Source organism: Chelon labrosus (assembly GCF_963514085.1).
Source record: "Chelon labrosus genome assembly, chromosome: 16".
NCBI lineage: Eukaryota > Metazoa > Chordata > Actinopteri > Mugiliformes > Mugilidae > Chelon > Chelon labrosus.
This window is the reverse complement of record NC_140349.1, coordinates 14,966,948-14,990,176: the sequence shown is the minus strand read 5'-3', so window position 1 is coordinate 14,990,176 and position 23,229 is coordinate 14,966,948. Positions and strand designations below refer to the sequence as shown.

Here is a 23,229-nt window from a genome sequence, read left to right as displayed (position 1 = left end):
CACAGGATCTTGCAGTAGCTTCGCAGGGGGGGAAAAAAACTCCCCAGTGGTGATTTGTCAAAGTTGACAACTGTTTAATTTAGATTGTTTATGCACTGTGACATTAATCAAATGGATTGTCGAGGAGGGAGTTAAGTGTTAGGGTCCCTACTTTGACTAAACGTGATGTGTTCAGATCTGTGCAGAAAATCAGAGAACATTTGACAACAAACATACTGCATGTGCACCCATATAAATCTTTATGTTTCACTATATAGCTCATGGTAGAAGCTGACATCAGAACATCAGAAAGCTCTACGCTCACAGCTCTTATTGTCCACTTTGTGACAATCACTCAGTCGCCGTGACCCTCCAATCTGTTGTACACTTAAGTGTGTGTGTAATCACCCACCTTCACATGTACACATGTGGAGAGTGAATGTGACAGATGTGTCATTAATGATTCAGTGGCAGGAAGGTTCATGACTCGGCCACACATTGATTATCTAAATATTGAGATTTATCCACTGAAATAGCGGTCCATCCTTAAATGACAGGTGGCATGTTACGCAACTATATGTTGAATATTAATCATGACCGGTGAGTGTAGTAATAAGCTCAGTTGAAAGAGTGCAAAAAAAGGTGGCTGTGAAGAAATATCCAACTAGGTTCTGCAAACTTACAGCGTTATTAGAGCCGACACAGAGGGAGAACCGGGGAGAGTGAGGGACACAGAGGTTAGGAGAGGAGGGATTAGAAAGATGGAGAAAGGAGGGAAAAAAAAGAACTGTATTTAGAAAAGGCAGGCAAGTGAGAGGGAAGGAAGCAGAGGCAGAGAGAGGAAACGGAGAATGAGGTGGATCTTCTCCTCTCTCAGGGCTTATCTTTGACTTAAAGCTCTCCAGGAGAATAAATGAAATCAGTGACTTTCTAAGAGTAGCCCACACTCTGTATTAATGTATTACAGTATTTTAGAGTAAATACCTCAAGTCCCTGTAGATTTTGTAGATTGGTAAAAAAAAGAAAAATACATAAAAAGAATTGACAGTTTTCAGTTTTGTTTCATTCATCAGACTAATTACACTCAATATGTTAAAAACTCCTAATTAAGAAGCTGATTATCCATTCTCTATCATATCCATGTGCATATCCTATATGTCAATCACTTGCGAGACAATATAGAAAACTGCCTTGGGGAAATATTCGCCCATCACGTCTTACGCACAAGACATGCACCATGCAGGATGCACCTATCTCCTGCAGGGAGAAAACTCACCTCTGCGACCCGGAGAAAAGATTCGAGCGGAGCCGAAGAACTTCACCGCCGTTTACTTGACAATCACGAATACCTCACCGCGTCCGGACCCATCTCACTCTCTTTGTCTATGTGTTCCCCTCAATCCCCCCCTACACTGCGGAGCTCGACCGGCTTGGCGCTGGCTGTCAAACAGAGCTGGTTTCTTATTCCCACTGCTCGAGCGCGGCGAGGAGGCGCTCCGCACGCCTGGTTTCACTCTGGGAGAAAGATGGGGAGGAGGAGGACGGTGAGCCACTTAACTGGAGTTTGTAATCCGCTGGCTCCATCGGGGGCCGCAGAGAGCGCACCGTCGTACCCAGGGACCTGGGGCTTCGCATGGCGGTGCACCGGCGCCATCTTGTGGTCGTCATCTTGAACTGCAGCTACGGAGAACTGATTTTTCTGCTTCTTGGCTTTGATTGGCTCCGATGCGCCTCAGCGGTTTTATAATAAGCGGTGACCGCACACCTGAGACCGCTTGGCAGTCAAAGATCATGCTGTTCTCATCCGATTCACTGGCACACATTCATTTAAAAACCGCACTAGGAGATTTTGCTGCAAAAATAAAACATAAACCAAAAGAATCAGAAACTAATAAAAACGGGTTTATATTTGTAATATATTTCTTGTTACTGTTTCCCCCCCATTCCTTCTTTCTGAAAGTGGATGCAGTCTATGTGGACTTTTATTTTAACAACTTCTCCAGCCTATAGTCCATGTAGGCATCCAGTTCCGACATGGAATTATAGCTTTATCTCCCTAGGCTTATAGGCCCGGTGCCACGTTATTCACAAATTCAAGGCACTGATTTAGGAGGCAGCGTGTTTAAGAGGATCTTTTGACTGAAACGGATTTGTGTGGTCGTTTTGAAAAGAATAATTATTTGGGTTAAATCGGTCAGAACAAACATGTAGCGAAATGACTTCATTAAACCCCCATATATTAATCCAGTGCTGTGCTATTGTGGTGTTTGCTTCATAATTTATTCATCAGCCCCAATTTGCACAAACAATACATGTGACAAATGTTGAATTCACCCTATTTATGGCAGATTTATCTGGACATAAAATAGTGCACAGCAGTTGAAGACTCGTCTTCTGTGTGCTAGTGGGGATTTTCAGTCACCTTGTGGATGAGATCATTTCACGTCTGGAGCAGAGACCCCTTGCTTTGTGCGGGCGGACCACGCCCCGGCCCCGGCGTGCCGTGCGGTACGCCAGGCTAGGTTAGCGCGGTGCTGCTACATCCGGGCGCTCCGTTCGGTTTACAAGCCCTGCGAAGATGGCGACCACAGGGAGGAGTGCATTATTATCCTCCACCTCAACTGGACCTAAGAGCACACTGGATAACTCCAACCCAGAGGAGGACGATGGACAGAACCTATGGTGGGCTATGAGAGATTTAAGATGAGTTTATGTGAGAGGAGTTTGGAGCCGCGTTAGAGCCCAGTGCTGTGCTGGGATAAGGATGGTTTGACAGCTAGCCTGCTAACGAGGCTAGCTAGCATCAGCACCAGACTGACTGGACACTGGTGACACAGCAGCACTAGCTCGCTTTAGCTTCTCGCTGTCAGTCGCTGTGTTATTAATTTTTTTTTAATGAATGAACAAGCCTCGTTTGGCTGTGTTGTAACGGGGCTGCTATGTCTGCAGGTCCACCATCCTGAGTGAAGTGTCAACCCATTCAAGATCCAAGCTACCGTCGGGGAAGAATGTCCTGGTCATGGGTGGGTATCTGTGTGTGTGTGTGTCTGCAGTCTCCTGGCTAGCCAATAAGCATCGTTAGCTCGAGCAGCCCAGGAGCTGGTGATCATCTCGACTCGGGACTTAAATCTGCTCGTGTAGCTAAGCTAGCTCGCAGAGGGCTGATGGTGCTTTTGTGTTGGGAGCTGGGGGTAGCTGGTGCGTCCGCTCGCCGAAGGAGAGATACGGGCAGGTGTATTTTCCTAAGACGCGGGCGCGCGCACACGCACGCCACCTCCTCATCACATGAGAGCGAGGCGCTTTGAAAGGCTGCAAGTCATTCTAGCATCCAGCCATGTTAGCAGCAGCAGCAGCAGCATCCAGACAGACAGACAGACAGAGATGGTTCAGAGAGGGCAGCGCACACCGGAGATCCGTTTGTTTTTCAACGGGGCTTTATGCGAGTGAAGCGGAGGGGGTGCCTCCCTGTCTCCGCTCGGTCCTCGTGTCCCGCTGATGTCCTCCCCCACACACACACACACACACACAAAACACTGTCTACACATCCGCCTGGGATAATCCGCAGCCTGCTACCTATTCCAGCTAATCAGCGAGTTAGTTATGTTTATGTGTGTATACGTATGATAGTGTGTCTGTGAAGCCATTTGTCTGTTGTGACTATCCATGACAACATCAGCAAGCTCTAATGCACCGAGTCCCCCTGTCGGTTTAAAGCTAATATGACATATGGCAAGACTCAGCCTTGACCTTATACAACAACAATGCCACGCTGTCAGATTTGAGGCTAGCGATGATTAGCCAGGATAAATGCAGATGCAAAGTATATTATTCATGCTGCAGCCTCTGTACTGTTTATCAAATGGATTGGGTTGCAAAACATTTGCTCGAAGCGGTAAAAATTAATTCGATTAGCAAAACAATGCAACGTTTTTTTTAATTATTATTTATTTATTTATTTAAACAGGAAGTTCCCATTGAGATCAACAACCTATTTTTCAAGGGATTCCTGGCCAGGAAAGGCAGCAGCAAATCCAAAACACAGTCACAAAATTACACAGTTAAAACACAAACAAAAGAGATATAAAAAGAAAAAATATTAAATTTGCAAGCATATTACAAAAAAACAAGTGCATATTGTGGAGTTTTTAATTAACTCGCTTGGTTTTCAGTCATTCTGCAACAGTTGACAAAAGCCCCCTAACCCAAAAGCCCCCTAACCCAATTCAGTACAGGCTTATGGAACAGAAAGCAACAAATGATCCTGTGAATGGAGCAGAACTGTCAGATATTTCCAAGTTCCAGCTGTTTAGTTGTAAATTTATTAATCATTTTGTGAAAAGTAAACTGCATATCTTTGGTCTTTAGGTTGTCGGTTGGACAAAACAATCCATTTCAAATCAGGCTTTAGGGAATTGCCCTAAAGTAGCTCTATATTTGTGCAGTTTTGTGAAATCCTAATTATGTCTGGTGCATATTTGTGCACAGCATAACCCACCTCTTAACCCCATACAGTATTTTAAAATGATAGAGGACTGCAATATGCATGGGCAAATGTTGAGTATTATTTAAACTGAAAGCATTTAGGTTTTTACATATCTTGCACAATGGCAGCACGTGAACATGCAACGGCTCAGCACAAATGATCCTATTTACTCGGTTTTCTGTTTGTCTCCTGAATTTCATTGTATGTACCGTGACAATCACAATAAAATGAATACTAAAAATAATTATTATTATTCGTAGTTGTATTATGGAAGTGAATGTGACATGAAACAGGCATATTTACTGCTTGTTAATTGCTCATTTTGCTTGTGTTTAGGTGAGGTGGGCTCGGGGAAGACCACCTTGGTTGCAAAGCTACAGGGGGTGGAGGAGTACATGAAAGGCCGTGGCCTGGAATACCTCTACTTCAGTGTCCACGACGATGACATTGATGGTAACCAACTGCCTTCAGTTTCTAAAATAAATGGCCTAATTGTCTCCACTACAGTGGAAACTTCTTAATTATCCAGCAGTAATTCTACAGTAGTTTGTGTAGGAATGTTTATTTTTTTTTAACCTGCTTTGTGTGTCTTTGTGTCTGTTTAGATCAGACTAGATGTAATGCTTGGGTATTAGACGGAGACCTTTACCATAAAGGTCTTCAGGGAGTAGCTGTGCCAGTGGACTCTATCGACAACACGTTGCTGCTCATAGCGGTTGACATGTCGCGGCCGTGGAACGCCCTGGACTCCCTCCAGAAGTGGGCCGCCGTTGCTAGGGAACACATCGACAAACTCCGAGTCGCCCCGGAAAAGCTGCGGGAGCTGGAGCACAGACGTGAGTCATACTGACAGCAATCAGACTCACTAGTAAATAAATAACTGTGTCTTCGCCGATGTGCTCTTAGAGGAATTGAAGAAATGCTTTTCTTTGTCTCTGTACGTTATTGTTGTTTGCGTGTGTAGTTGTAAAACAGTTCCAGGAGTACACAGAGCCAGGTAGTGGGGAGGACGGCACACCACCGAGAAGGAGTGAAGAGGAGGAGGGCGTGCTGTTGCCGTTAGGGGACAACACACTCACGCACAACCTGGGAATACCAATGGTGGTGGTCTGCACTAAGGTACACACACACACTTTCGTTTTTGTCCTCTCATATCAACACAGTGGTGATTTATTGTATTTGCTCTCAAAGATTGACCTCTGACACCTGCTTATCTGTCCTCAGTGTGACGCTATCAGCACGCTGGAGAAGGAACACGATTACAGAGACGAACACCTGGACTTCATCCAGTCCCACATCAGACGTTTCTGTCTGCAGTGTATCCTTCACTAACACAGTGTTTTTCCCCAAGCAAGAACAAAATAGAAATCCAGTACATGTGCAGTGGCTTAATGAGACTGCTGGTCAATATAATTGACTCTCCTTGTCAATTGCTACTTTTAGTCTTGAACATTTTTGCTCGTGCTTTCTTACCATTGAGCTTACAAGGTGGTTCATGTCTGGCCTGAGGTTCTTTGCTGTGTTGTTGTTGCCGTGGTTTGGCCACTGTACGCTATTGAGCTGTTATTTTTGCTTTGCTCCAAAGCGCGTTCAATAAAAGTCATAGATCACACAGTACTGCTTGAAACAGTTTGTTTCTCAACATCATTTTCTCCAGTCAATGCTGAGTGGAAACAGTAATACATTTTTGTCAGGGTTATTGTGTTTAAATGAGCCAAGATTGCACACTGCCTCAGTTCTTCTGTGTTTTGGTAGCAATTAGTCTGAGCTAGAATCTCTGCTGTTATTAAAATAGTTGTTTTTGTTACCGTGGTGTTATCTTTGCTCACAAATTGTTGAAAATATCCTTGACAGCAGTGTCAGACGGCGCCTCTCTGCTTTACATGTCGGTGAAAGAGATGAAGAACTTGGACATACTGTACAAATACCTGGTCCACAGACTCTACGGCTTTCCCTTCCACTGCCCGGCACAAGTGGTGGAAAGAGATGCTGTTTTCATGTAAACCTGGCAGATTATACGTTCACGGATTTATGTCTTAGGCACTGCAGGGCCACCTGGTTTGTGACCTTCTCTTCTCTCTCTCTCTCTCTCTCTCTCCCCGTCTCTCTTTCTACCAGTCCATCAGGTTGGGACAATGAGAAGAAGATTGCTATACTTCATGAGAACTTCCAGACGGTAAAAGCAGACGACAGCTTTGAGGACGTAATAGTCAAACCGCCAGTCAGAAAGGTACAGGTTTTCCTCCTATTGTTTCCAGGCCAACAGTTTTATTACTGCAATAACATCACCAGTGAACCAAGCATAACACATATATCTCTGTTGAAAGGGATGCACAAATACCACTTTTTGGCAGAAGGCTACAATCGAATGCTTAAAATATTATTTTATGCCTGACTTCCACCACATCATCAACTCATCTCTGAGCCAAGTATTACATTTTAATAAGTAATGCTGGTTACGTATTGTAACCCCAGATTCTATGAGTATATTTTTTTGCTGTGAAGTCGTATCAAAGCTGTTTTACAAAGCTATGAGCACACTATCATATCAGTGCCTCCCTAATCCCAGTCCAGTGTATTTGTTAAAGAAAATTTACATGTGTTTTTCTGGTCTCTCACTAGATTGTACATGAAAAGGAGATTCAGGCAGAAGATGACCAAGTGTTTCTGGTAAAACTGCAGGTGAGAAAACATCTCATCTTAATAATAAAGTTGGTTTGCTGCTTGTGGGTCCTCTCATTAAACCTGACTTGGGGGTCTTAATATATTACATACTATTTGGATTAAGTGAACATACTGTGCTTTGATTTGCAGTCGCTGCTCGCCAAACAGCCCGCTGTGACAGCAGGGCGACCAGTGGTACGTTCTCTTTTTTTTCCACCATATTTTACATAAAATAAAGGAAGTCTTCCTCTTCTAGTGTCCATATGTGTGACATAAACTTGTTTTTTTTCTAGGACACCACTAGCAGAGCGCCCACCGGCTCCCCGAGGACGAGTAATCGCTCTGCAGCGGCCAATGTAGCAAATGCTATGCCACAGTCGGGTACGTCAGACATTACATTTCTGCTCACACAGGCAACCGTTTCCATGGCCTCTGTCGCTGCACAGCTGTTTTGTTTTTGTTGTTTTTGTTGTTTTTTTGTTTGTTTTTTTTAAACTCTAGTCCCATTATGTTGCAGGTCAGACCAGTGAGGGTGTGCTGGCCAACTTCTTCAACAGTCTACTGACAAAGAAAGCCGGGACAGGAGGGCCTGGCACATCGGGAGGTGGTAACAATACTCCAGGAACTGTACGGAAGTCAGGTGAGAACACGCACTCGGCGTTAGAGGTGCTCTAGCTTTCTGTGATCAAAAAAGTTATTCAGTTGTATTTGAGGGCTTAAATCCCAACCTTAGTCCACACCTCATCTGTCAGGCTTCTGTTTGGTTGTAACCTCCCCTCTACTTGCAACGTAACCCTCGAAATCATAAAACTGCATTGCAACGAATCACAAAAACACACACTCATCACCACCATCTCTATGTCTTTTTTGTAGTTGTGTGTGTGAATGTCTTTTCCTTCTTTACTTCGTCTTCTGTGCAATTTCACTTCTACCGCCATTCATAATGTGTGTATGCACTAGTCAGAGGATGCTGGCCACGATAAGGTGTGTGTGAGCAAGATATCTCTCATGTACTGCTGCTTGTGTACGACATCATTCATTCTCAAAAGCATCCCTTTTATTATATTTATCCCCTTCCCCCGAACCCTCAACTTTTTCCAGCAAATTGAGAGGAACATTTCTGGGATCGAGCCTCCTATATCACCCGTTTACTGCACTTTTTGTACACAGACTGAGATATAGGGTTTCTGTTGTGGTAGCTTATTTATGTATGCTGCAGTGTAACTTGTTCCAGTATGCATATTATATAAGTCTGTGCAAGGTGAGAACTAAAGCAGTGGTGCAGGAGATGATCCCGTGGCTGTTTAATTACTGTTATGCAGCAATCCTTATTTTTACGTTGGTAAATGCAGCTCTAGTCTCATAAACTTGAAATCACAGTAAAAAAAAAAATGGATTTTTTAAACTGAAAGATTTGTGCTGATTAGGTTGCATCTCAACTGTGTAAAGATCACCAGCAGAAAGACATGGATGGTTCCTTTGCAAAGTTGCTTCCCTGATCAGTCTTTTCCTTTCTAACACCATTTCTGCACTTTACTCCCCGTTTTATTTATTTTTCGTTGTTTCACGTTTGATTTGAATGATTTTTGCATGTTGCATTGCATCACTAACATCTGTCACAATCAATGCACATGATTTGAACTAAGACTGGGCAATTTACACCATAGCTTAGGTGTTTTAGATATATTAGGTATACGCAATGTAACGCCAATATGCATGTATTTTTGGTGAAATTGCTTTAGTTGTTTCTCATAGAAGCCTGCAATGAAATGTGTATAGTATATAAAAGATGGATGCAGCCCAAGTGAAGTCATCCATTGGTTTGTAGGCGGCCGTTTCGAAGCCTCGGCATCTGGCTGCTGTCATCTTGGTTTTGTCTCTGAGCGAGAGTTGGTCACATTTGAACGAGATGGTTAAGTTAGGGGCGGATCAGACCGAGAACAGAAGACGGCTTGTCAGTTGCTCCAGACCAGACATGTCAATCAAGCCAGGCACTCCCCCAAACATACAGTAGCTCTCTGTGAGGCCCCATATCTGCTTAACTGTGGAATTATTTTCAAATGGACCACAGCACAAATGAATTTAGCTAATGGCATTTTTTTAATTTTATTTTATTTATTGGTTTAGTGTTTTAGTGTGAGAGAAGTTGTTTTGAATAGGAGCCAGGGATTTTTTTTTTTTTTGGAGCCATCGCCTAGCAACCATGAGTGGTATTGCACTTTAAGCTGCTTCTGCATTTCCTTCACTTATCAGACCTGATCCATCTTTTATGTTTTTATTATTACGTCAATGTGTTCAATATTAAAACATGGATTATATTGTTGCATAGTGTCATAAAAAAACATCTTTCACTTATTGCAGTACGGTCAATTTTACATACTTGGTGCAATAAGAATGCCAGTGATTATGAAACTGCCGTCCAAAGCAAGAATGAAGCCTGATCGCATTTGTATTATTTATGTTCTAATATGTAGACGTATTGTCTCATACTGTATTTAGACTGCAATGGTTTTATTGCAGATTTACGTCCATTTATATCACAGGATGGCTTCCTCTGTCTCCCTCCCACAGTTGTTAGCTTATTCTGGTGGCTGAGGCTATCCTGAGAACCAGCTGTACCACTGTGCGTACTCATCTTCTTGCAAATGAGTAGAGACACAATGAGTCCACTGAAACCAGCGCAACCTCATGAAACAAATCGTCTAAGATACTAAAATCATTTTAATGTTCTTGTTTATCCATGTTAAATAATATCCAGTATTTCACCCAGCTCTTATTTTAACCATGTGCAATTGCCTCTGCCTCTTATTGCATTATGGCTTAACCACTCAGTGCTGTGTAAAATGCACTGCTGTTTATTGCTCTGGCTAAGCAGCTTATTTATTTGACAGCTTATTTATGCTGTGAATATAATTCTAATTTGTGCATATTAAACCGACACCCGATGCAGGTTCGAAGCTGGGCTTGAGCGAGGTCCAGGCGGAGTTGGACCGCATATCCAACCGGGAGACTGACTCAGATTTGTCCAATGCCAACGAGACCCCTGCCACCGACGGCCAGGACACATGAAGACCAACACGCTTCCCCCTGCTCTCCTTCTCTCTCCCCCCTCCACCTCAGTCACTGTCCACCTTCCCTCCTTCCCTCCACTCTCACCCTCCACTCCATCATAAAGATGCAGGGGAAAGGGAGGGGTGGACTTACAGTTCGTCCTCCCCGTCGTCGTTCGCTTTCTCCTCGAAGAGAAGAACTCGCCCTCTCTTCCCTTCGGCCTTCACCCGCACCTCGTTCCCGCCCACCTCCTCTTTTCTTCCCGGCTGTTACACCGCGGACAAATATTTGTCACCGTTACATACAAGACTGTCTGTTACATGAGAGCATATGGGTGGGAGGGGGGGTCCGGTGGGCATGAGAGGAAGCGAGAGGTGGGTTGAAAAAGATTGATTGCAAGAATGAAAGCAAGGGTTTTATCCATCCATTTACTGCGATGGTACAGTTAGTGTTTTTACTGTAGGAAATACTGAGGGCGCATGTTGAACAGACTGCACTTAGGTAATATAGGGGTGAGTGTGTGACTGTGTGCTTAATGTATGTGAGGGATGTCTTGGCCAGTGGAAGAGATTGAGAACAAAAAAAATGCCTGATACAAAATTGCAAACTTTTTTTTTTTGTAAGATGAAGGGAAAAATACCAGTATTTGTATGTGTGTGTCTATGTGTGTGTGTGTGTGTGTGAATCGGCGCGTATGAGTGAGGCAGATGGAGCATATGAAGGAATTTCAACCTAGACCAGTTAGTCGACAGATTTTTGGCTGTTTGCATTTCATCCAAATGGCAAAAAAATGACATTACTATGCTCTTAACACTACAAACTCTTGAAACAGTGGCGACTTTATTATTACAGCAGCACATTTCTGCTAGACTACATAAACCAAACATGAGAAAAAGAGAAAAAAAAGAAAAAAAGTTCAACAAAAACTTGACACTAACACACCAAGGTCCGTCACTTCTACAGATGGCCAGACAGCCCCTTGATGAGGTACCACATGCATTTCAAACTTGTAGACAGTGCACTGAGGGAGGGAGGGTTGGTAGTTGAGCTTTACTTGTACAGAAAGAAGCACTAGTGATTAAGTTCCATAGTTACTGCTGGCAGGGTGGTGGTTGGGGGAAAAGGGGGTCAGAACATGGGGGGCGTCACATCAAGAATGTACAGTCATTGTCTCGCTGATTGGTCCTGTTATTTCAGAGCTCTGTGTTGGCGTTTGTATAATCAGATCTGTCAATCAGTCAAATAAAAGGTGTATTTATTCGGATTCATCCACCTGGCTTCTGTCGTCGTTTTTTTCCTCCCCATTCCTCCTTTCCTCACTCTGAATTCATATTTTATGATGCAGGATTTGTCACAGAACTGTTAGATTTAGATAGCTGGAGCTGAGCCAAAGGTGGCAAGCATTGACCTGCTGTAGTGAACGTGTGCAAGATAGAGTTTTTGAATACTCTTGCTTTTGAAAACTGGCTGTAGCTTCTGGTGCACAGGAAAGAAAATGTGAAAATGGCCGACACGGAATATCATTGGGCACGTCAAGTAACAGAATTGTATCCAAACACATTTCTTCCACATACAAAGTTGATGTTTATAGTGCACTGTTGTCTCCTAAAATCACTTAAAAATATCTAAAATGTACGGTATGCACAATGATAGATAGTCTCCAGCAAATTCAACTGAAGACAACCGATAAGGATTAGCCTATCTCATCATACACCATGAAGTAATGAGAGGTTATCATTTGTCCCACACTCTTACTAAACTTCTAGATCTGCTTACACAAAGACATCACATATATTATGTGAAGTACGTAGGTTACACTTACATAAGCCTTGTGTATCTTGTATCTCCAAAGTCTCTTAATGTCCTTATATATTTTTTCATGAGAAATTCTGTAGAAAGCATAGAAATACGATAGATTTCACATCTCAGTCCTTAAATGGACTTGTGTAACTGCAAGAAATAAGAGCCTGAATGAATTCATGCACAGGAAAATGTGAGAATTTCTCTTTCATACGGAGGCATTTAATTTTCTCCTGGTTGTCGTTCTAATTTTCAGATGAAAGCTCGCCTTTTCTATTGTCTTTTCATATTGTCTCTAACATTACGAAAGGAAAATGAAACAGTCAATGAGTTTTGCGTAGTTTCGTTCCAAGGCTTTGATGTTTGCACCACAAAATGACACAATACAGCTGAAAACAATGGAAACCCGAAAGCAGCACATTTCATCATCCTGTGCTTGATTAATTAAACCAGTGTACGAGAAATCACACGTCGCCTCGTCATATTTGTGGTCTCTCTCTCTCTCTGATATTATTTACACCCTTAAAGACGTGGGCGAACATCCTTTCTCTCACTCCCACAGATTCCTGTCAGTTTTTGAAATGACATGAATATAAAATAATGCCACTGAGCGTGGTTAATGATAATAGTTTCCATTTCCTGCAGTAACAACAACATGCCATTCAGTGACACTTTGGACTTTGACCTTTTCTGGGCCTGAGGCATGTATCACACACATGGACACGTACGATAGCATGCGTGACATTTGTGCTTATTTAATATCAACAGTTTCTTTATATATCTATATATATATATAATAGGGTCAAATAGAGCTTTCCAGTTTGTGAGACTGACAAATGTGGACTCCAATTATGTTATAGCCTAAAGATCAAAGTCCAAAAGAAAATGCATTTATAAGCAATGCCATGCAATTTCAAGAATAAACATTTACATGTTTGAAGCCTTTTACAGCAACTTTTACAGTGCACAATATACATTGTACTGCCTCTACGTTTCACTGTTATGACACATAAAGTAATTTACTGTTACTTCATGTGTCTTGGGATGACATTATATGTTTCTATAGAAAACTTCAATGAGATCTTTCTACATTTTCCTGTACGGTTTTATTACTGCATTTTCACTGCATACTTTGCAAAATCCAGTGACTTCCATTGTAACTGTGTGCAGGTGTCTGGAGTGCAACCCTGTTTGCTAGATTATGACTTAAATAAAAGAGCTAAATGAATGGTATAGCTCTGGAAGGGAAAATGTTTGTGACTCTCAGTTAACCACATGTTAATTAAACCCCTCTGTCATATCGCAGTAGCTCATGGATCTCATTCCTTTCTGATGAAAGCAGCTCCCTCGCCCTCTCACGCCTGTTTCATTAACTTATTACCTTGCTAGGAAGTCCTAAAATGTAAAGATAATGCTACCCGGCCATAACTGAACAGATGCAGTCTCGATGCTAAAACTTATACTTAAAACGACGCCCTACTTTTCCTAGTGCGGCAGAATACCGTATTTTCTCCATTCGCCATCTTGATGTTCTCCCGCACAGGCGGAAGCAACATCTTCGGCGGAGCAACAGCGGGTGTGGTTCGGACTTCTACGGGTGGTTCACCTAGCAGCTCTTCTCCGATTTTCAGCTAAAAGAAAGGGGATTTTTTTCCTGACAAGAACCACGGAGGAGCCGCTCGACTCTGGTAAAGCCAACGTGTTTAGTACAGCTATTATACGACGCATTTACGGCGCGCGAGTGCTTATTTCACCGGAGAAAATCATCTTTGGCTAGGGAGGGGGCTCCGGTGGGGTTTTCTGATTTGGATGGCAGCACAGCAGGTTTTGTACGGTGGCGCTTGGAACTACTTTTCATACGTCCTGGCTAGCATTGCTAATCAAACCAGAATCAAAAATGTGGGGTCGTGTGTGAAAGTCACGACTCCAACAATTAACTTGTTTGTAAAGATAAGTTTTCCCGCACTGCCTGCCTCTCGGGGCAAGTCGCACGCATTTTTACTTGGTGGCCGAATCACTAAATGGTGTTTGTTTATGTTAGCTGGTTAGCTAACTAGCGGAGAGGGTTAGCTGCGCACGTTAGGTTAGCTTAGCGAGCTTTCAAGGTAAGCTAGCCAACCTGTTAGCCAGCAGGGGTGGCTAATACATGCTAGCGGTTGGGTTTTTAATTGATATGGCAATGAAATCTGCCATGTGCTTGATGTGACCTATACAATTAGCAGGGGTTTTACTTTGCTTTTGACTAGGCTGCTTGTAGTTAGACCCACCATGAGAGGAGGAGTCATGGAAGTGATTGCGGGGCGGAGGGAGTAGTTTCTCTCATTGGAAACCCAAGCTGCGAGGTCGGAACTTGGCCGTGGTAGGGGGAGGGGGAGAAATATGCCTTTGATGTTCTTTGCCGCTGAATGGTGAATTGTGTTCGTGCTGGCCTGGAAATACCCACCGCTTTGCTCTCTCGGTTGGAGGTGGAGGCTCGGCATTTCCCCTCATAGCTACGTTAGCAAGCCAAACAAGCGTCTGAATCACGGGGAGCAAACACAGGTAGCGCAGAAGACAGTGGTTTTATTATTGAGACCACGTAGGAGAAACGCATCAACATTACGATTAGGTTGGGCTTTCGCAAAAACAAGAACTTAGCTCGGGTGTGAGTGGTCTTATTTTCTCAACTGCACTTTTTTTTTTTCTTTTCCAGATTTATCTGCTGTGCGGGCTGAGGGCAGGCAAGAACAATGGCTACCCAGTGTGAGTATGGGATAATGTTTATTTTCATACGAATAAGTTTTATGTTAATGTGGGTACTGCTGTTCATATTTCTTGTCTATGTGTTAGAGTTTATATGTACATAAGTAAATGAATTGTTGCCAGCCCTGAGGCTCGTAAAAGTGGAAAATGGAAGCTAGGTGAGCACATGTCACAAAATCCCAAGTAACTCCTCCTGCAATTCCTTTCTTCCTTCTTTCCATGGAGAATCACACTTGTGTGGTTTTTGATGGTTACATACTTCAGTTCATTATTAGCACCTGTTACACATAGAGCAGCACAAGCATTTCCTGCGCTCATGTTACTTTTAAAAGTAGATTTTTTGTCAGGCTCATTTTGTCTTTTTTTTTTTTTTTTTCTGACATCTGTCTTCCACAAGTAGGATGAAGAAAACCTCTGAAATCACTCTTGCATAATGTGAAAAACTGAGTTCAAGTGAGTGAAGAAGATATTTTTATTCTTCTGGTGTGTGATTGTTTTTTTCCCTTTTCTCTAGCTGATTTGATGGAGTTGGACATGGCTATGGGTGACAGCAAGGCAGCTGTTAGCCAGTGGCAGCAGCAGTCCTATCTGGATTCAGGCATTCAGTCTGGTGTCACCACCACAGCACCATCTCTCAGTGGCAAGGGTAACCCTGATGCTGAAGAGGATGATCCAGGCCTGTATGACTGGGAGTTCAACCAGCCCTTCACGCCTGAGCCTACAGGTATACGAGACACAGACTCATTTTAGACGGGGATGAGTATAATGTTTTTGGCTCTGAAAACCTGGTCGAGAAAATGATTAAAGATAAATAAACAATGGCTAATGTTGCATTCCTTTCAGACATTGAGGGTTATGCCATGACTCGGGCCCAGCGTGTGCGTGCTGCCATGTTCCCTGAGACGTTGGAGGAGGGCATCCAGATTCCACCCACCCAGCTGGATGCTGCCCACCCAACGGCGGTGCAGCGTCTGGCAGAGCCCTCTCAGATGCTAAAGCATGCTGTAGTTAACCTCATTAACTATCAGGATGATGCTGAGCTGGCCACTCGTGCCATCCCTGAGCTCACTAAACTGCTCAATGATGAGGACCAGGTATGTGTGCAGATAAGTCAGTTATCATAATTTTAATAACGCCTGGTATCATGAAAGATGCTAGCAATGCATCTCTTCCAAAACTACGAATCCCTAATGAACATCACATCTGTCGTAGGTTGTTGTGAATAAAGCCGCTGTAATGGTGCATCAGCTGTCAAAGAAAGAGGCATCTCGTCATGCCCTGATGCGTTCACCGCAAATGGTTTCGGCAGTTGTTCGTGCCATGCAAAACACTGGTGATGTTGAGACTGCTCGTTGCTCTGCTGGCACCTTGCACAACCTTTCCCACCATCGTGAGGGGCTCCTTGCAATCTTCAAGTCTGGAGGCATCCCTGCCTTGGTCAAGATGCTGGGGTAAGAAATGGAAGGAATCTGTGGTGTGATGCGAGTTGTTTGAATTCCCTTGCACCTTATGTTGGTGTTGTATACAGTATGGCATATAATCAGTGAATGGAAGCTTGTAAGGCAGGCCTCACATATAGTTGTTTAGACTTTGAATTCAATTCTGTCCCACTGGTCCCTCATACGCAAGACTTTTTTGTTTTAGACTCAAATATGTAACATATTCTTTTATTAAACACATTGCAGTGTACTTTACAGCATAGACTAAGCTCTTAGCTGGAGCTCATCTTCTACTCATCCTAAAAGACATTTAATTCAAGCTAAAAGGTGTGACGAATATAAAAACCATATCGTGCAAACAAGCCACATTTTCGTACATTGAACCGCCCCATGATTCAGTATGAAACCACTGAAATGTCTTTGTTTGACCATGAAAAGCCAAAACAGTCAGCTCTCTGGCAAGTTGTGACCTGTTGGATGTCGCACATGTGTGTTTGAAATTGCACCTGGAATCACATTACTCTGCTCTGACTACAGGATGTAGCAGCAGCATGAGAGGAGGTGGACTGCTACACTACATTAGACTAGAATTGTTCAATAGATTTGGATACAGGTATCCGTTTGGACTATTTGTTTACATTATGAATTTTACATCTTAATTCCAGTCATTAAATTTAATTTTAGTGCTTTGAGTGCCCTTAACATTTTGTGAGCATGTTCTTTTTCTCAAGCCTGGGGCTAAATGATATTATTTCTAGTGTCAAAATAAGCCTTTGTCCAAGGTTATATCAGTTGTGACAGGTAGCCAACAGTCAGCATGCAAATATATTACAGCACCCTATGCAGCTGGTTTCATCTGAGTCCTAACAGAGACAAACTGTGTCTTGTCTTAATGTCCAGGGTAAACCCTCCACTATGTGTGATAACTGTGTGTATTTGTAATATTGGGCTTTTAAAGGCGTTGAATTTGTCTGATCACTTTTTTTGTTTGTATTTTATTTTATTTTATTTTTTTTTAGATCACCAGTGGATAGTGTTTTGTTCTATGCCATTACCACGCTCCACAACCTGTTGTTGCACCAGGAAGGGGCCAAAATGGCAGTGCGCCTAGCTGGAGGACTGCAGAAGATGGTGGCACTGTTGTCTAACACCAATGTCAAGTTCCTGGCAATCACTACTGACTGCTTACAGATCCTGGCATATGGCAATCAGGAAAGCAAGGTATTTGAACATCTAATGCATTTACATTAACTCTTTTTCATATGTCCTCTCACTCCACTTGGATGGCAGTAGTTTAAACTCAAACTTACCTTTGTTTTAGTTGATCATTCTGGCCAGCGGTGGTCCCCAGGCCCTAGTCAACATCATGAGGACCTTCACGTATGAGAAACTGCTGTGGACCACAAGTAGAGTGCTCAAGGTGCTCTCTGTTTGCTCTAGCAACAAACCCGCAATTGTAGAGGCTGGTACGTACATCAAGTAGTACAGAACTGAAACAGAAATTCAATATAATGGAAATGTACATGAATGCAGTTTGTCAGATGTAACTCATTTATTTTTAGTTATCCATTGCTACTGAGTAGAAAGTGTTCTGATGTAATGAATTTGTTTGTTTGACATTGTGTGTAGGAGGCATGCAGGCCTTGGGGCTTCATCTGACTGACCCCAGCCAACGTCTGGTCCAGAACTGCCTCTGGACTCTGAGGAATCTTTCAGATGCTGCCACTAAACAGGTACAATACACCTTTTTTTTTTTTTTTTGCCACAAATGCTAATTTCTCACCAGGTTGAGTGCTAACACTGAACACCTTTTAGAAATTTGTCAAATTGCTAATAAATAAAAGAACATGAAGGAAATCATATGAGTTGAACTGCATGAGAACTAAATTTATACAACACAAGGCCACAGTTTTGTTTTAATGTAAACTGCTCTCTGAAGGAGGGGATGGAAGGTCTTCTGGGGACCCTGGTCCAGCTGCTGGGCAGTGATGACATCAACGTAGTGACCTGTGCTGCTGGCATCCTCTCCAACCTGACCTGCAACAACTATAGTAACAAGCTCATGGTCTGTCAGGTATGTATACGAGCAGCGTTTGAGAAATTCAGCTTTATGTCGTAAGCGAGGATCTTTTATTTTTTTGTTTGCTATTCTACTTTGTATGCACTATCACTGAGAGTATTGATTGCTCACATCTTTTTAGGTCGGCGGCATTGAGGCTTTGGTGCGAACAGTACTTAGGGCTGGTGACAGAGAGGACATCACAGAGCCAGCAGTCTGTGCCCTACGTCACCTAACATCCCGCCATCAGGATGCCGAGATGGCCCAGAATGCTGTGCGCCTTCACTATGGCCTGCCTGTGGTGGTCAAACTCCTCCACCCTCCGTCCCACTGGCCGCTAATCAAGGTCTGTTCATTTTTATCCCATTTACCTTCTCATATTTTCCATTGTGTAATCATATTTGAAAAGCATTTATCTACCAACTAATTCTAACTAAAAGCGTGTGAAACCTTCCTTCTGTCCAGGCTACAGTTGGTCTTATTCGCAACTTGGCTCTCTGCCCAGCCAACCACAGTGCTCTGCGGGAGCAGGGAGCCATTCCCCGTCTGGTCCAGCTGCTCGTCAGAGCTCACCAGGACACCCAGAGGCGCACCAGCATGGGAGGCAACCAGCAGCAGTTTGTGGTGTGTAATCAGTTTAAAATTGTCTTTATTTAAACTGTTAACACTTTTTTGGCGTATATTTGATTTCCTTTTCATTTCACTTCAATGCATACAGGAGGGTGTGCGCATGGAGGAAATCGTGGAGGGCTGCACAGGTGCTCTGCACATCCTGGCCCGGGATGTTCACAACAGAATTGTCATCAGGGGGCTCAACACCATTCCACTCTTTGTCCAGGTAAAACCAAAACTAGAATCTAACTACACTACTTGTCAGCTACATGCATGTTAATGACTGCTGAGTAAGTCATGTAGTAGTGTATATGGTGTACCTTATCATTTGTCTCTGCTCTTTGTATCAGTTGCTGTATTCTCCAGTGGAGAATATCCAGCGTGTAGCAGCTGGTGTTCTGTGTGAACTGGCCCAGGACAAGGAAGCTGCTGAGGCAATTGAGGCTGAAGGAGCTACTGCACCTCTCACTGAGCTACTGCACTCCCGTAATGAGGGTGTTGGTGAGTATTTGGCTGCAAATTCAAAGTGGATACCCCTTGAAGATTGGCAGTGTCAAGTTACACGTATTAAACTTGTGTTACTCTCCGTTCTCCTATAGCAACCTATGCTGCCGCTGTCCTGTTCCGCATGTCTGAGGACAAACCCCAAGACTACAAAAAACGCCTGTCAGTGGAGCTGACCAGCTCTTTGTTCAGAACTGAGCCCATGCCCTGGAACGATGTACGTGCATACACAAACAAAACTAAAAAACAAACAAGCTGTGACCGCTGTAAGGCGAATGTGGAAGGATTAGTAGATATGTGTTCACATGGGACTAATTAGTATTCAACGTCAATTTTTATTTTAGAGTGATTATGTTTTTTTTTTTAATAACATAAGTGGATTATTTTTAACTATTATTATTATTGTACATGATTCACACAGTTACCGTATACCATCAACTTGTGAAAGCAGTATATACTCTCTTCCACTTGAGCCGGCTTATGTCGGTCTGTACTCATTACTTTTTATCTTTTAATAGACCGGAGACCTGGGACTGGATATGGGAGCACAGGGAGACCCTCTGGCTTACAGGCAGGATGGTGAGTACTTCTTCTTTCTATAATTAAATCTCTTCCTTTTCTCTAATATCTTTTTTCGTCATCCGTACATTTATATAATTTAATATTTAATCGCCTTAGGTTTTGTGGTTTGCATTTATATCCATAGAAAGTGCTTTGTAAACTCCTGAATATTCATGCGACTGCAGAGAATTGTACATCATTCTGTCTCTTCCTCGCTGAATTCTCTTATGTAGTCTTGGGAGTTTTCCATTTTGCTAGAAATAACTTTGACCTTCCATATTTGTGTATTTTAAACCTTTTTTTCCTCTTTACTTTCAGATGGAGCATACCGGGCCTACCCAGCAGCTTACGGCCAGGACAGCCTGTTAGACCCCATGATGGAAGGTGCTGACTACCATGCTGATACCCTGCCCGACCTGGGTCACCACACTGATCCATTGCCAGACCTCGGTCACACCCAGGACCTGATGGACAGCAACCAGCTGGCCTGGTTTGACACCGACCTGTAGAATTGGTAAGAAACCACCAAAACATTATAAAATACCAGTTCATAGGTTTAAAATTGCACCATACTCATTTAAAATGTTGTCCTCTGTTCTTTTGCAGTTGTATTCTGATAGAACCTGCATTGTGATTGGCCTGTATAGTCTGAAACAGCATTATGATTGGCCTGTAGAGTGTTGAAGGTAAAGGAAGGAATAAGGGGTCTTGGAAAGTGCCTGACACAAGAAAACAAAGAAGATGGTTGCCACAGGAATGTTTAAGCAAGTTGAAAATGGGGGGAGGGGGGGGGGTTAAAGTATCAGAGAGATGTGGAATCACACAATGGAGGTCTTGGAGCAGGTTACCTAACTGGATGAGTGCACATGAGGTGGATCTTAAAAGTTTGAAACACATATGTTTTAGCCTTGCCTGTATTATCATTTTTTTTGTTTCTACTTTTCTTATTCTATTTTTTTATTTCTTTTTGTATTACTCATTCTCTGTTATGGTACTGACCCAGCTTGCCTTCGCACTAGCCATCTTCATTTTCTCTTCAATGCTAATCATTTGTAATTTTTTTTTTTAAACGTATATTACATGTAGTGTTAAGTTATAGTGATATTATACAATGTTCCTTTGGTTTATGGTCGAATGTGTAGAACACTAATAATCAGTTGAATTGTACTCTGACTTAAAGTGTAACATTGTGTAGTTTTTTTATAATCTCAAAAATGGAGAATTATGCATTCTTAATATGTGCTTGTTTAAGCATAAAATATGTCAGTGTCACAAATGTTCTAAAGAGGGATACGGGTGAAATTGAGGGTGGGTCGGGGATAAATCTAGAGACAAGTGTTTTATATACAGTGTCACTGGTAGGTTAACAACTATTTTGTATGCTATTATTGGATGTCTGATAGAAAAGTCTAACGCTATCATTGGTGGTCTAATAAAACCCAGTTTTATGTGCTATCAAGGTTAGCTAGGTCGATGAACAGTTGTAGTCCTGCTGTGCTTATTTTGGAGACGAGGTTGTGACACGGCTGAACAATAAAATGGCATTTTATTTCATTTAGTCTCTGTCCTGTGTCTTTTGTCCTTTCAAAATTACCCTTAGATGGTGACGCAGTCAATGAATGGTGTCCTCATGGCTCAATCAATGTCATCAGTTGAACACTCAGACAGCTGTAGTGTTGGCATTTGCTTTTGACTGCAGTAACAACAGCTTGAGAATGAATATATTTCACTTTGATGAGAGGTGACGTTATAAAACAGAATCCCAGAAGAAGGTAGTAAATGTGGACATAACCACGTATAAGTGTAGAGCCTGGGAGTAGAGGAGCAGACAGACTGATGGAGACTTGGTTTTAGCTGCCTTTGATAATGAAGATGCGGAAGTGTATCCGTGAATGTAACGAATGGGCACTTGGGATCGATTAGGTGGGAGAAAGTGGGGAAACTGATCACGAATGAAACTGAGAAACAATTTTCACAGCTTTGGAAGGCAGAAGCATTGATTAGAACTCCGTGCCAGAAATGGCCCAAACTGACCACATTCACTAACTTTAATGTGCTGAAAAAGCAAAAGCTGAGCATTTGTTGAGGAAAAAATGCTCTCAATGGACCTTAATAACTTGAGAGTATAGCAAATGTGTTTTTCCACGTTGTAAAAAACAGGTTTAATCCTTATTATATTCAGTGAGCGATAAACTATACGGATTGTCTGAGATATTTCGGAGGGAAGTGATATTGTGAAAAGATGCCCTGGTGTTAGTCATACTCAGCAGAGATAGCATCTGTCCCACCTTAGTTTACTTATGTGTCTCTTTCGTTCTCTGAGTCTGAGCAACTTCCGGCGCCAAAGTTACACAGACATATGGTTAAAGTTCAGGCACCTCTCTGCAATTTACTTATCTTGTTGATCAAAGTAAATAGTCTACATCCCCTGCAGCAAACTGACGGTTCTTTAAATGTTGTTTTGATAAAGCAACACTGCTTTATAAGTCACTTGTTACGTCTTGCAAGGCAGGTCACTAAAGGTCATGATGAATCTTCAGCTGATAACAGACCTCCAGGTAACCCTCGGCAACCATGGCCGCCTCTAAACAACCGACTGAACCTTACGGCATCTAAATATAATGGAACCTGCTTATACCTGCATGCATTTTTATTACAAGGAGATTGTAAATGCACTTTTAGACAATCTCGTCTAAAAGTGCACTCCGCATTTATTCATACACGGTCTGGAAAAAGTTTGGAGTGGATCATGACAGCAGGGCTGCAGGTCACCCCTCAGTAAAAAGGCAGATCTTTTCTGTATTGAGGTATTTATTAAACCAAAAACATATTGGTTTATTACATAGAGTAATGATCCTTGTTCTGTCATTCATTTACGAAAGTTATAATGATAATAGATCAAGTCAAGTGGCTCACGTACAGTAGGCTCGTGAGTCACTTTTGAGCCCGTGGCTTTGTGAGTGTAATCTCTTGTTTTGTCCACATCTACTATAGAGGAAGGGAAATCGCACTGTATCATAATCAGTTGCATGGCAATATTACACAGAAATGTTATTATATATAAATTGCAGATATGATTATAGCTTTTTTTGTTAGGGTAATACTGTGAAATGTAAGTGCTTTCCTGTCCACTAGATGGTGCTGTTTCTTCTGGTGTGTGCAGGAAGATGCTGGCAAAACAAAAGTGGAGGCATTAGAGTGAAAAAGCTCTCGTTATTGAGGACATGAGTTACACGCCGTCTACTCAGCCACTTGAAACAGCATTATACGTTTTCAGATCATCCTACAGTAAAGATTTAGATCTTATACTGTGTTACATGCGACCTGGAAGTCGT

At 42.6% G+C, this 23,229-nt stretch overlaps 2 protein-coding genes across 4 annotated transcripts; both read left to right on the top strand.

Annotated features, from left to right (window-relative positions):
• Positions 1 to 2,549: 2,549 nt before the first annotated feature.
• On the top strand, positions 2,550 to 10,503 carry dync1li1 (dynein, cytoplasmic 1, light intermediate chain 1). The gene is made up of 13 exons (XM_084562961.1): positions 2,550 to 2,661; positions 2,929 to 3,002; positions 4,799 to 4,915; positions 5,068 to 5,298; positions 5,427 to 5,581; positions 5,687 to 5,780; positions 6,326 to 6,461; positions 6,581 to 6,692; positions 7,085 to 7,144; positions 7,277 to 7,321; positions 7,420 to 7,507; positions 7,644 to 7,766; positions 10,077 to 10,503. The coding sequence occupies exons 1-13, from the start codon at positions 2,558 to 2,560 to the stop codon at positions 10,193 to 10,195; spliced, it is 1,458 nt and encodes a 485-aa protein (XP_084419087.1). The 5' UTR covers positions 2,550 to 2,557; the 3' UTR covers positions 10,196 to 10,503.
• A 2,867-nt stretch (positions 10,504 to 13,370) lies between these two features.
• On the top strand, positions 13,371 to 21,448 carry LOC311501441 (catenin beta-1-like). Of its 3 annotated transcripts, none has more exons than XM_084563259.1 (17): positions 13,371 to 13,665; positions 14,670 to 14,719; positions 15,234 to 15,443; positions 15,563 to 15,813; positions 15,932 to 16,170; positions 17,178 to 17,379; positions 17,480 to 17,624; positions 17,788 to 17,891; positions 18,098 to 18,232; positions 18,360 to 18,563; positions 18,683 to 18,841; positions 18,936 to 19,055; positions 19,180 to 19,330; positions 19,429 to 19,550; positions 19,852 to 19,912; positions 20,213 to 20,408; positions 20,501 to 21,448. In XM_084563259.1, exons 2-16 carry the CDS (start codon positions 14,707 to 14,709, stop codon positions 20,401 to 20,403), a joined length of 2,307 nt encoding a protein of 768 aa, XP_084419385.1. In that variant the 5' UTR covers positions 13,371 to 13,665; positions 14,670 to 14,706; the 3' UTR covers positions 20,404 to 20,408; positions 20,501 to 21,448. The 3 variants fall into 3 exon arrangements, with proteins under 3 accessions (XP_084419385.1, XP_084419386.1, XP_084419387.1); XM_084563260.1 differs by lacking the exon at positions 13,371 to 13,665 and adding an exon at positions 14,413 to 14,518; XM_084563261.1 differs by lacking the exon at positions 13,371 to 13,665 and adding an exon at positions 14,498 to 14,585.
• The last annotated feature ends 1,781 nt before the right edge of the window (positions 21,449 to 23,229 follow it).